The sequence below is a fragment of the Heteronotia binoei genome, unplaced genomic scaffold (genome assembly GCF_032191835.1).
Source record: "Heteronotia binoei isolate CCM8104 ecotype False Entrance Well unplaced genomic scaffold, APGP_CSIRO_Hbin_v1 ptg000055l___fragment_3, whole genome shotgun sequence".
In the NCBI taxonomy this organism is placed as follows: domain Eukaryota; kingdom Metazoa; phylum Chordata; class Lepidosauria; order Squamata; family Gekkonidae; genus Heteronotia; species Heteronotia binoei.
The window spans coordinates 512,019-525,958 of NW_026799985.1; the positions used below are offsets into that span (position 1 = coordinate 512,019).

General features: G+C 44.7%; 1 protein-coding gene across 2 annotated transcripts in view; it reads right to left on the reverse strand.

Moving 5' to 3' along the window:
- LOC132590497 (solute carrier family 12 member 2-like) overlaps positions 1 to 13,940 on the reverse strand; it is a 136,564-nt gene that overhangs the window by 37,449 nt on the left and 85,175 nt on the right. For both annotated transcript variants that reach the window (XM_060263401.1, XM_060263400.1), the window contains exon 17: positions 10,923 to 11,063. In XM_060263401.1, coding sequence (XP_060119384.1) covers positions 10,923 to 11,063 — 141 coding nt within the window. The remainder of the gene's footprint in view (positions 1 to 10,922; positions 11,064 to 13,940) is intronic.

Consider the following 13,940-nt stretch of genomic DNA (forward strand, 5'->3'; position numbering starts at 1 on the left):
CCTCAACAATCCACTTCGATAAGTGCTGGGAGGGAATGCCCTGCCTGAGCGAGCTGAGAGCATAGGAGACAAAAAGCGAGGTGGATCTCCTTGACCCCTTGGTACAATGGAGGTAAAAGGAGAGTGCCCGCCAGATGTCTAGTGTATGTAGGCATCGCTGCTCCGCAGTCCTTAGGAAAAAATGTGGGCAGATTGATGTCTGCAGACAGGTGGAATTCTGACACTGCCTTAGGAAGAAAGTTCAGGTCGGGAATCAGGCGGACCCCGCAGTCGAAGAACAAGATATGAGGTGAGTCACAGCGAAGAGCCTTAAGCTCCCCCACCCTCCTGGAGGAGGTGATCACAACAAGGAAGGCAGTCTTCCATGCCAGGAGATGAGGAGAGGAATTCGCCATAGGTTCGAAGGGAGGCAGAGTAAGGCGATAGAGCACCAGCGTGGGGTCCCAGGGGGTAGCCGGGCATCTATGCACTGGTACAATGTGGGCAAGGCCCCTCAGAAACTTCTTGACCAAAGGATGAGCAAAAACTGACACGCCATCGACGAAGTCATGAGTCATGAGGTCGCTGCCAGGTAAACACGAAGTGAAGAGAGGGCGAGACCTCTGTCCAATAGAGCAAGGAAGAAGCTAAATACCGTATGGAGGCCAGTAGCATGGCCTTATGGTTCAGGAATGCTCTCCACTAGCCCTCATATGAGCATCTAGTTGTAGGATGTCTACTATTTAGGAGATTGTGGTCAATACATTCTCAGATGGACATCAATGCAGCCGCAGTGCCGTGAGTTTCAGGTGTGGAACGTTGTGATGCGGGAGGCGCCCTGGGTGAGCCACCAAGAGATCCGGTTCTGGTGGGAACTGATGGAAGTTCTTGGCAGACAACTGGAGGACCAGGAACCAGGGTTGCTGTGGCCACCAGGGGGTGATTAGGATCCCTGTGGGTCTCTGTGCTCGGGTCTTGGCAACCACCCTGGTCAGCAAAAGGAGAGAGGGGGAAAGGAAGAGGTGCTTCCCTTCCCACGGATAAAGAAAGTCATCCCCTAGGGATAGGGGATTGTGACCTCCCCTGGAGCAGAAGCTTGGACATTTCACGTTGCACCTAATTGCAAAGGTGTCTATGTCCAGATGGCCCCACTCGTCGAAAAAGGGACTGAGGTACTTCCAGTTGAGCTCCCACTTGTGGAAGGCGGAGCTCCCCCTGCTCAAGGCATCTGCAGTGGTGTTCTGAATGCCTGGAAGATGTGTCATCACCAGATGTATATCCCAGCAAAGGCAGTCCTCCCAAATGTCGCTGGCCAGCTGGCAGAGAGTTCGGGAGACCGTTCCCCCCCCCCATTTGTTCATGTAGTAGAGGGCGGTGGTGTTGTCTGTCAGAAAGGAGACCACATGGTCGCGTAGGAGACAGTGGAAGGAGTGCAGGGCGTTACCGTATCACTAGGAGTTCCAGGTAGTTGGTATGACGACTCCGGAGGTGACACAGAGGCCCTTCATATGTGCTCCCCAGCCCCATAATGAAGTCTGTCATCACCACTGCAGATGGAGCTGCCACTAGGCACGGAGCACCCCTGAGTAAGTTGAGGTTCTGCTCCCACTACGTCAGGGAGAGTAGGATGTGAGCCGGTAACATCAGACGACGAATCGTAGTATAGAATTACTACGATTCTAGCTAATAGATTAAAGAAAATTCTAAGAACCTTAATTCATCCGGATCAAGCAGGTTTTTTCCCGAAGAGATACATGAGGACTAATATCAGGATTTTATCCAATATACTGGAATACTATGAATTACACAGGGAGAAACAAATGACTTTATTTTTTATCAATGCTGAAAAAGCATTCGATAATCTAAACTGGGGATTTATGTTTCGTTTATTTAAAGTTATGGATTTCGGTGATACTTTTGTTAAAAATATACAGGCCCTTTACAGAGAACAGGCAGCTAAAATTATTGTTAATGGTGTATTAACAGAGAAGATAAAAATTTCCAAAGGTACGAGACAAGGATGCCCACTCTCGCCGTTACTTTTTATTTTATCATTAGAAATTCTAAATAATGTTATAAGAAGCAATAGTAAAATTAAGGGGTTGAAAATTAAAAAAGAATCTTATAAGGTCCTATCTTATGCTGATGACATGGTTCTGATATCTCAAAACGACGTAGAATCCGTTGAGGAGATCTTAAAAGAATTAGCTGATTATGGACAAGTTGCTGGATTAAGAATAAATAAGCAGAAGTCCAAAATGCTCACTAAAAACATCCCTTTATGAGAGGTTAAAGATCTTGAAAGAAGAACAGGGTTTAGTAATGAAACGAAAGTAAAGTATTTGGGGATTACTATGTCAAATAAATGTAGCAATTTATATGACTATAACTATGTTCCTCTCTTTAGTGAGATTGATTCTTCTTTAAAAAAATGGGCTAATATGAAACTCTCTTTTATGGGTAGAATAGCATTGATCAAGATGACTATCCTACCCAAAGTTATGTTCTCATTTCAAATGATTAATTTTGTGGCTAAGAAATCTTTTTTTACTAAATTAGACCAATTAGTTAAAGTTTTTGTTTGGCAAGGCAAGAGACCTAGGGTAAAATGGAAAATTTTAAAAGATAAAAAGGATATGGGTGGACTGGGCCTTCCGGATTGGGAAACTTATTACTCTGCCTGTGTCATACTTTGGTTGAAAGAATGGATCTCTTTGAAGGACACTCGCATATTAGCTTTGGAAGGTTCTGACTTGCAGGCCGGGTGGCACGCGAACCTATGGTATATTCACAAGGGACAGAATTATTTTAGGAATCATTTAATTCGCAAAACTTTATATGAGGTCTGGTTGAAAATCAGAAGAATAATTTATAATAAGACACCGAGATGGCTATCCCCGGAAGAAGCCTCAACCCTGCCACAGTTATGGAACTCTTCAAGAACGGCTAGGTATCAGGATCTCCTAGACGAGAAGGACAATCTAAGAAAGAAAGATGATCTTGAATCTAGGGGGATAAAATTTGATTGGTGGACGATGAACCAGATAATAGCCAAATACAACATGGATAAGTTGAAAGGATTTACCAAATATAATTTCGATTTTGATAAGCTTTTACTTATAGATGAGGATAAGGTAATTAAGAAAGTATATAATTATATTTTACAAATTAAATTAGAGGATGAAATGGTCAAAGAGTCAACGATAAAATGGTCCCAAAATCTGCAAAAAAATATCGATTTGGAACAATGGTCCAATTTCTGGAAAGTGAATTATAAAATCATTAAACCGATTAACTACAGAGAAAATTTTTTTAAGCTTTATCACAGATGGTATATTACTCCCCTGCAATTGTCTAAAACTAATCAATCTATCTCACCTTTGTGTTGGAAATGTGGCTTAGTAATAGGTTCCTTTTATCATATTTGGTGGAACTGTAAAGTTTCTAAAAAATTTTGGAAAAGAGTACACGATACACTAAAGGTAATATTACAATTAGATCTGCAGTTTAAACCGGAGGTGATGTTGTTGTCATTTGTTAAGAAAGTCGTACCTTCTGAGGATGAACATATGACGATATATATTCTTACGGCATCAAGGATAGTCTTTGCTAAATATTGGCGACAAAAGAATATGTCCCGAAATAAACGAAGTGGTTGACAAAATTTTTAATGCTGCCGAAATGGATATACTTTCGAATATGTTAAAAGGAGAGTCCAAAACTGAAGCTAGTAGAAAATGGGTTAAATTTTATAAATGGTATGAAGCAAAGTAAGGTGTTAATATTGCATCATAAGAAGGAAAATTTGAATGCAGTTTATACTTCGTGTAAAGAAATTGGAGGGAAAAAAAATGCTAGACTAATGGCAGACTAATGATTAATTGTTTTTTTCAGATGCTTATACTTGTTATTTTCTGGTTACGATAAAAACCACAGACAACCCTCCTTAAGGATGAATGAAATGCCAATTATATGACTACTCTATTATGTTGTTTGTCACTATTATTGATAATCTGTTGGCTGGTACATATTGTTGTTTTCCTTTTTAAACTAATAAAAGAATTTAAACGGGAAAAAAAAACATCAGACGACGAGACTGCAGATGACGAGTCGGCTGAAACACTCGCACAAACCACAGCTGCAGTGGTCGCATACGGAGACAGGCGTGGAGAATCACGGTCATAGTGGCTGCCATCAGTCCCAGAAGCCGTTGTATCTGGAGTGCTGAAGCCTCGCCCTTTCCCCTGATCTCGGGGATGAGGTTGATCAGTGCATCTGCCCGCTCTTGAGGAAGGAAGGCTCGGCCGAAGTGAGTGTCCAGAATGGCTCCTATGAACTGCACCCTCGTGGATGGGAGGGGAGATTTCAGCGTATTGACCTGGAGCCCCAGGTCTCTGAGAAGGTGTAGAATGGTGCTGAGATGTGACTGGAGGGTGTCTGCTGCTGGGGCCACTATCAGCCAATCGTCTACATAGGGGAATATTATTATTCTCCTGAAGGCGGAGGTAGGTGGCAACGACTAACATTGTCTTTGTAAAGATCCCGAAAGGTTGAGATCCCGAAAGGGAGTGAGGTGCATTGGAAGCATTGGTTCCCAATAGCAAATCACAGATACTGCCGGAAATGGGGGTGTATAGTAATATGGAAGTATGCGTCCTTCAATTCCAGGGCAGCCATTCAGGCATCTCTGTCCAGCAGTGGAAGGATGTACTGAAGGGATGTCATATGGAACTTTTTGGAGATAATGTATTTGAGCTCGCTTTGGTGGGGTAGGGCAGGATATAAATCGAATAAAATGGAAATGGCTCAGGGCCCAGGGGTCCAGGATGGATCGGAGGCCCCCATCCTCCTTGGGAACAGTAAAATACCGGGAGTAGAACCCTGCAGGGGAAGTAGGGGGGACCGGTTCTATAGCCTGTTTTGATATGAGGTTTGCGACTTCCTGCAGGAGGACCTCTGAGGGAGGTGTCGTTATCAGACCCGATGGTGGGGGTCACTGGGTAATTCGATTCGATAGCCGTGCTCTATGAAGGACAGAACCCAGCTGTCGGTGGTGATGTTTCTCCATGCAGGTAAGTACTGGAACAGGGTGGGAGAGGGTGGTGGCACTGGGAGAGTCAAAGGCCCTGTTTGGGCGTTTTGTCCCCCTTAGGTCTATGCTGTTGTTGTTGTGGGGAAAACTTCTGTTTGTTCCCATAAGACGGCCTGGAATGGCTTGACTGGGAGTGCTGGGTCCACGTTTGTTTGGGAGGTGACTTAGTGGTTTCTTGGACCATGATTTCAACCAAGCGCTAGACTTTGGGCCAGAGGAGGGGGAGACCCCAAAGTCTTGATGCTCTTGTACAAATCCTGGAGGACCGTGTTTGTAGTCGAGCTGAACAGCCCATCCCCCTCAAAGGGAAGGTCCTCGATCCACGCCCTGGTGTCCTAGGGTACGGCCGTGATACGGAGCCATGCATGGCGACAGATGGTAACTGCCATGGTCGGCATCTTGGCAAAGACATCTATGGAGTGTTTGGCTGCATTAACCTGGTGCTTCACAATGAGAATGCCCTCCTTCTGGAGTCGTTTGAGCTCTAAAGCCTTGTCCTCAGGGAGGGAAGGTAAGATGTCTGCTAATTTTTCCCAGAGGGCTTATTGATACCTGGCCATGCAGGCCTCGTAGTTGGCTGTCTTAATCCCCCAGGGCTCCTGCTGAGTATACCTTTTGGCTTAAAGAGTCGAGTTTCTTCCCCACCTTAGGAGGAGTGGAATGTGTGCATTTACTCTTGGATGAGGATGAGACCATGACAGAGTTAGGTCTGGGGTGGCTGAAGAGGAACATAGCCTCCGCTTCCTGAATCTTGTACATATAATCTGCGCGTCTGGTGGAAACCGGGGTGGACACCGGTTTTGGCCATGAGAAGTACCGAGGTCATGGGCAAGGCTACCAGTGTGGATGCATTGCACTGGAAGATGTTGAAGACTGTGTCGGTAATGAGGAGCTTCGGCAGCGAGATCGGTAGAGATAAGGAATGGGCCATACACTTAATGAAATCACCATAGGCCTGGAGGTCTTCAGATGGGGAGACCAGCTACTCCTCTATGGATTGCTGTGACGCGGACGGTTTGGTGTTGGAGCCCTGGCGGCTAGGGTGATCCAAGTCTGAATTGGGGTCAGAGTGAGAAGAAGCTGAGTCGTGTTCCGAGGGCTGCCTGGGTAGTTCTGGAGTCCTCGGTGTTGAGGGTCGGAGTGGAGTCATCGGCGTCAGGCTGTGGAGTGGGTAGCTGCTCCGCTGGACGCTTTGCGCGGGGGGTTTCGAGACCAATGCGGGTCTCTATGGCAAGAATGGTAAAATGCGACCCAGCGCGAGTCCCAGTCCGATGGCAGGCGAGGCATCCACGGAAACCCCGATGACATAGGGTACGCTCCGTAGAGGTACTGCCTCTGGTCCCAGTGAATCGGTGGCAGTTGCAGTAGAGGGGCTCGATCTTCCGGAGCCTTCAGAAGGAGGGCGTCTACCAATGTGTGCGGTTGCCAAGGAAGCAACGGAGAAGTAGGCGCCTGCTCCTGCTGATCAGGCTTGGTGAGGGGCTCGGTTCGGTACCGGAGGATGTGGAGTGAGACGTCTGCTGAGTGAGATTGATCTCAAAGTCCGACAGTTCCTCCTGAGGAAGATGCTGGGGGTGGGCCTGCCGAATAGGGGAAGCAAGAAGTTGCAGCGGGAGGACCTTGCCCGGTGCCATCAGCCTGGCCGGGGTGGTGGATTGGCTCGGTCCTTCTTGAGGGCTCTTGGGAGTCTTGTACTTCTTGTCCTTGTCCCGCTTATACTCCTTTCCCTCCCTGCATTTTTTGCAGGAGTGGAGGGTTCTGAAGTTGGTGCCGGGGTTGAGTGTTTCCGCACTGACCTGTTGGCGTCGGAGAGTGCTGGGAGGGGTCAGCGTGGAAGAGGTCGACGTTGACACACATCCTGAGTCGACTTGGGACTGCATACCGGGGGTGAGTGCTGCTTCCATAAGCACTGTTCGAAGTCACACAGCGCGATTTTTCCACGTTTGTTGAGAGAACTTAGCACAATGTGTGCAAGTCTCCGGGCAGTGTCCCTCTCCAAAGCAAAGGAGGCAAAGATTGTGGCCATCAGGGGAAGGGAGTTTGCTGCCGCACTTTTTGCAGCATTTGAAGCACCCCCACAGCTTTACATGCGCTCAGACTTAGAGGGAAAGGTGTCCCTCCCCATCCTGGGAGGAGACGAGCCAGAAAAACTCATGAACTCAAGTGCCCTTGTTTTTCCTGCAGGTTTGATGGAAGGAAGAGCGAAGTAACCGAAGAAAAGGCAATGACGGTGAGTACTGACGAGAGATGGAAGAAAGATCCTATCCGCGCAGCGGTCAGAAAGGAACTGGTGGGATCCTTTTGCCTGTCCCAATGGGCATGCGCGGTGGAGAGCTGCAGATGCTCGGTGGGACAAGTGCGAAAATCCTTTTTTCTTAGGCGTTGAAGTACCGATCAGGATCTGCGCAGGCACACTATATCCCATCAGTGTGAAGCACAGAGACCATGAAGAAGATCGTATGTTTTTCAGTTGGCCATACTATAGGGGGCTCGTTTTAGAATTATTACTCCATTCGTTGATAGGTTACCTGGCTATATTAATACAAACAAAGCTAGACTTCATTGGCTCTAATCAGATAAGAATTCAGAGATTACACATTTAGTTGCTGAGTTTTGTGCATTAGTTCTTAGACTACGGGATTTGTATTTTAAAAGTTCATAAATTTAGATAATTATTTTTGTATACTATGTCTGTTTTTACTTTTTTATATTATGCTTACACTGTATTCTGGTCTTGAGACAAATAAACTATGATGATGATGATGGATATGCAAATAAGTTCATGAGTAAGTGTTAGAGCTTCAATTTGAGACTCATTTGGGAGCTGATGTAGCAACGGTAAAAGCTTCTTCAACGTCGAGTGGTTGTATGCCGCAAAATATGTAAGGTAGGTTTGCATCTTAGCAGTTGAGGGAATAGATCTTTTTTCCCAATGAATCCACCCTCCGGCTCTTGTGATCAGGTGAGGTGAGAAGTCTAGCCTACTTGGTTTTTGAGGATGAATGAACTATAATCAAGTTGGGTTCAGGCTGAGAATGCAAGAAGTTTGTATCTGCTAGTTGGACTTTGTACATGGCTTCATACCTTTTAGGAAAAGGGGCATTGACCCTACTTTAGCCCAAGCCTCCTTAAGAGTGGTGAAATGGACAGCTATAATAAAAGTTGCAGGAAGATCGGTTTGCAAAATGTCATGGACAAGGTCAAACACCATTGGTGTAGAAGGGGCTAGTTGGATCCCTAAGGCAGAAGCCATTCATTGCAGTAAGTCCAGGAATCCTTTGGCTCCTTCAGATGGGGAGACACTCTGCTCTATGTCAGAGTCCCCAGGAGTATCAGGGTTGGGAGCCTCGAAGTCATTACTGTCATCACCACTGGGGTCGTCCTGGTCAGAATCAGGAATCCCTATGTCCTCCTCAGAAGGATCTGGAGTGTTAAATTCCTCAGCAGGAGCATTGGGAGCCTCTGTAAGATCAAGGGGCAGCATCGGGTCCGAAGATGCTTCAGCGAATCCATCAGCCTTTTGGAACTGGTTGGGTAATGGTGGCTAACAGAGGGATGTGAAGGTGCAAAGGTGTGCATTGAACTGGAGATGACCAGTCTCTAAGAGGAGAACAGGAGCAACAGCAATTGGGGAAAGGACGCCAGTGTGGAGACTGATGACATATCAATCAAGGTGGTGTAGACTGGGTTCTTACCCATAATATGGATCATAATCTGGTATGGATCATAATCAAGGCTGGTGGAATGCCATCCCATAGTGAGGGTCATTGCAGCAATGTGTGTATATAAAATTTTGTGTGTATATAAAATTTTGTGTGTATATAAAATTTTTTGCCACTGTGTGACACAGAGTGTTGGACTTGATAGGCCGTTGGCCTGATCCAACATGGCTTCTCTTATGTTCTTAATGTGGCAAGCAGTAGGAAGATCAATACTGGTATGTGAAATGTCACTAAATAGGACAAGGTGGGCAGCAGTTGGTGGGAGAGCAGGGCAATTGTACAGGCTCTTCCTCCCTCAATGACAATTTACCCTGTGAGGATCAGGGTGCAATTAGAAAGTCATCCCTTGGAGCCGAGGGATGCGATTGAACCAGAGAGGTAACAGTGCAGTCTGGTTGTGTCTGTTCATCCGACTCAAGGTGGAGCAGAGGTGGTGCATCTGGGACCTCTGAAGCTGTAAAGGTTGTTCGTACTAATGCTTCATGAGGTTCTGCACCCAGGTTAGGTGTACCTTCTTTGGTATCTGGGTAGTGACAACGGAAGCTGAATTATCAGATCTTCAGTTCTTCTTAGGTTTAGACAGAGTTGACTTGAACGAGGAATGCTGCTTTTTCCCCAGATGGTCTCTATGTTGGGCATTGGACCCATGTTTTGAGGTTGACGGAGCTGATGTATCTTTTAGCTTCGACGTCGACATGGTCGAGTCTCCCCGAGGTCTAGGCAGGGGAAGGAGCATAGAGGCGGCACTGGAAGCCTGTGCCATAGTTGGGTTCAGTGCTGACTCAAGTAAATGAGTTTTCAAATGGGCTGCTCGGTTCTGGTGGGCTTGATGTCCAAACTGAGCACAATGAATGCAGGAATCGACACGATGTTGTTCCCCTAAGCAAAACAGGCACTTATCGTGCCCATCTGATGGCGGAATTTTTGCGTTGCAAAAAGTGCAGCACTTTAAAAAAGGAGCTTCTTCCATATGACAACCTCAAAAAAAAAAATGAAATGAGAGGAAAGGGAAGGAGAAGGGGACAAGGGGAGAGGGACTGTGGAGAAAGTAAGAAAAGTGATTGAGGTTTTTTTTTTTAAAGAGAAGAAAATAAAAGCGGAAGTAAGTGGATTAAAAAACCCCACAGTTCTTATCTGCCTGAGACACTGAATGAAGACTGGAGGAGAGAAAAATCCGTCCAGCTGGCAGGTGCTAAGGAAGGAACTGAGGTGGTGGTGGGGTTTCCTTCAGCTCCAGGCATGCCCAGTGAGTGCCTTCTCTCTAGAGCTAAGGAAAAGCCCACTGAAAAACTAAGCTCTAGAATTTTCCTGCACAGCACTGGCACAGTACCCAGTGTGTGACCTGCACAGAGACCACAAAGAGATTAAATCTGTGTCTAATTCTCCATCAGTGGCAAAAGGCTTGCAGTGCACTTCCCTAGTATCCCTCAAAACTCTAGATCCATTTGAAAAAATCCAGGGAGGAGGATATCAGCACAAAATGATGAAAAGATGTTAAGGGAATTTACCATTCTATTGTCCCCTGGTCTCCAGACTTTTAACTCCTGCTGTGAGAAAAGATATAGATCTGGTCACCTTGTCCGATTAGCTGGCTGAGTGGCGTGTGTCCTCCTGAGCTTTGGTCCTGTCAGCCAGGCCAGCTCAATAGACATTTCAATACAGAAGCTTTCCAATATGGGTCACGTTCTAGAGGAGCCCTGCATATGGAGGGGATGTCTTGAGAGGATGTGTTAAGGAGAAAAAAACCCTCCCGAGTCCCTTTTTGCTATACGATAATGCAGTGGTGGTGAGTGGGAGAAAAAGGTGGATGTTTCCCTCAAACTATGAGGATATGAAAGTTTTAGAATGGTCTCTGGCAAGAGAAAGAAGAATTTAAATTGTGGGCCTAAGACACATAAAGCCTGACATCCTGCAGCAGAGTAATTTTAAACCCTACCCTCTAATATAGGAGAACAATGACAGCCTTGCTTTACAAAGCAAGGAGATTACTGCAAATGTTAGCAATAATCTTAAAATAATTAAATATTTTGGAAGTGGAGTGTGTGAAATTCAATTCAGAATTAATTACTCAGAGCATAATACTACATATCTTGAGAAAAAAAGTTCTCTTTTTAATAGGTATTGCATACCTGCATTAAGTATTGTGCACCATCCCTCAAATCTTCTGCATGTACTGGGGCATAGAAGGCTTTCATTTTGTTTTTAATAAGCCACCGCTGGAATCTGGATAAGTCATTAGACAATTCTTTCATAGCTTGCCTGCGAGGACCCTTTAAAAAAAGTTATATAGTTACACACACTTCTAAAAAAATTCAGAGAAAATAGTTTAAAACCCTTCATTGAAGATCACTAACTGGTGCCTTTATGTCTCCTCCCACTATGTCAGAGCAATTTAAATGTAAATAAGATCACCTAGATTAGAATATACTTAGGACTCTTCTACATGAGAAGGTGATAGTTGTGAATGGAGCTCCCAGAGTTTTCTGAAATTAATTTAATTTTCAAGTGTGAAAGGACCCAATTCTGATTAAGTTCACTCAATGAAGGAGGATGCAAGCCTCCTCCTCACACTGATTTCGTGATCCTAAATTGTGCTGCAGAACAGCCATTTGCTTTGTTGAGGAGCCAAATAGTAACTCTTCATAAGAAGAGCACTGCTGGATCAGACCAATGGTTCATCTAGTCCAGCATCCTGTCTCACACAGTGGCCAACCAATTTCTCTGGATGGCCAACAACAGGGCATAGAGGCTGAGATCTTCCCCTGATGTTGGCTCTTGGCTCTGGGATTCAGAGGCTTAGTGCCTCTGAATGTAGACGCTCCCCGCAGTCACCATGGCTAGAAGCCATTGATAGACTTATCCTCCATAAATCTATCTAATCCCCTTTAAAGCTGTTTATTCCTGTGGCCATCACTACATCTTCTGGAAGTGAATTCCACATTTTAATCACTCTCTACGTAAAGTAGTATTTCCTTTTGTCTGTCCTGAACCTACTGCCCCTCGGTTTCACTGGATCCCTATGAGTTCCAGTATTTGAGAAGGAGAATAATCTCTCTTTGCCAACTTTCTCTACCCCATGCATAATTTCATAAACCTCCATCATGTCCCCCCCCCCTTAGTCATCTCTTTTCAGAGTGGGAAACTGGTGTAGTGAAAGGATGCTTAAACCCTCTCTCCAGTCATGCTGGGATCATGCTCAGAAACTGGCCCCAAAAGATAGTTGGGTCCTTCTAAGTACACTGTACAGCATGTCACCCAAACTGTAACTTTTTTTCTGAAACCAGAAAATCAGAAACCAACACTTATGACTATAACTACTGTTGAATATTTTAAAAACTGTCCCATTTTTTTAAAAAATATATATTTAAAGTTTTGGCTGATATGACCTCCAGTTACCACACCTTACTGTGGGCAATATTCCTCTGATCTATGAGTTCTTGCCTTTAGTGTTCGTATGGTGTTTATGGATGAGTACAAACCAAACCATGAAGCAAAAAAAAATCATGAATTTTACGCTGTTCATAGTTTGCAAACAGACGTCAATGAGGTGTATACCATCATGAACTTTTAAAGCATTCTGTAGCATTTCATGGACTGAGCATTGTTGTTTTCTGCAGAGGCCACAAATGTTTCAGGTTGTCTTGTGTAGTCTCTCTGGAGTTTAAAGGGACTGCACAAGACACCTGAAACAGCTGAGTGGCTCCCAGCTATTTTTTGGGCTTTCTGCAAGCCCTAAAGGGACTGTGGTCTCTCTCTTTCAATGGGTTTGCAGGGCCACAAATTAGTTTTGGTTCATGAACAAATCTCCTGTTTGGTTCAGGGTTCAACCATGAATCACATTGTTCCAGTTTGTGCCCATCCCTAATGGTGTCATCAATTTAACTACTCTTTGAGAATCCCCCTTTCTTAATCTATACAAAAAGCCAATAATATCCAAACATTAAGGTTAAGGTTCTTCTTTTAACATTACAGCATTTTAATGAAATTTAGACAACTCAAGAATCAGGCAAGTTATAAGCGAAGTTCATTTAAATTGCTGCAGTTTTCACATTTAAATGAACAAGCCCAATCATTCTGTATAATAAATAATTTTCCTTAATCATACATAAACAGTCTACAGAAGTCAATTTTATAACACATTCCCTCCACATCAGTATAATCAGAGATGTTCTGATATACAACCAGAGTGCAATGAAGGTTAATTTGATTCATGATTGCTATGAAGCTACACTATATTCTACACAACATCCCCTATTATAATCTTCTCCAGAAGCACATAATACAGTGTTAAGCAAAATCCTTCTTCCTGCTGCAGGAACTGAACATTTAGTTAACTTTGGAAGAAGCAAATCTCATCTTATATTCTAATAGCAAATTTACCAAACCTTTGGCTATTTAAATCTGGTGATTGGAACTATGAACAGCCAAGGCAGTTCTACAAACCTGAAAGGGGCTCCAGGTTTGTAGAAAAACACAAAATCTTAAAAAACCCACCCAACACTGGGTGGTTTAACAGTGAGAAAAAGATAGTGCCTTTTAAAAGCATGTAGCTTTAAAAAACAGATTCCCTCAAAGGCTGTTGTTGGGCAACCACAGTATTCTAAGCTTGGTACTGTCAGTAAAAGGCAGGGTGAGAGGGCAGGGCTCTTTCCAGGTTTATTTTGGCCTTCGCAGGAGGAATCCTTGCAGTCAGGCCTGACAAGGGTTGGTCAGCTCCAGGTAGGAAAATTCCAAGAGATTTTGTGGAGGAGGTTGTGGAGGGCAGGGTTTGGTGAGAGAGACTTTGTGGGGAAGACTAAGGGCAGGTTTTGGGGAAACAAGAGGCCTCAGCTGGATATGATGCCATAGAGTCCAAAGTAGCCATTTTCTCCAGAGTAGGCAGATCTCTACTGTCTGGAATTCAGTTGCAATTTTCTGGGAGGATTTCCAGGTTCCACCTGAAGGCTGCCAACCCTAAGCCTGCCAGCACCATGTGGGCAACTTGATACCACCTGACTTGCATGACTCAACTAGGCCTGGCTGCTTGCTACTGTTCAACAGCAGCCACTCTATGAAAAGCTAGTGTGGTGAGGTCTGAAGAATCAAGGTTCAGAATATCCATCTTGCTGTGGAAGCTGACTGGGTGATTTTGGACCAGTCACATACTT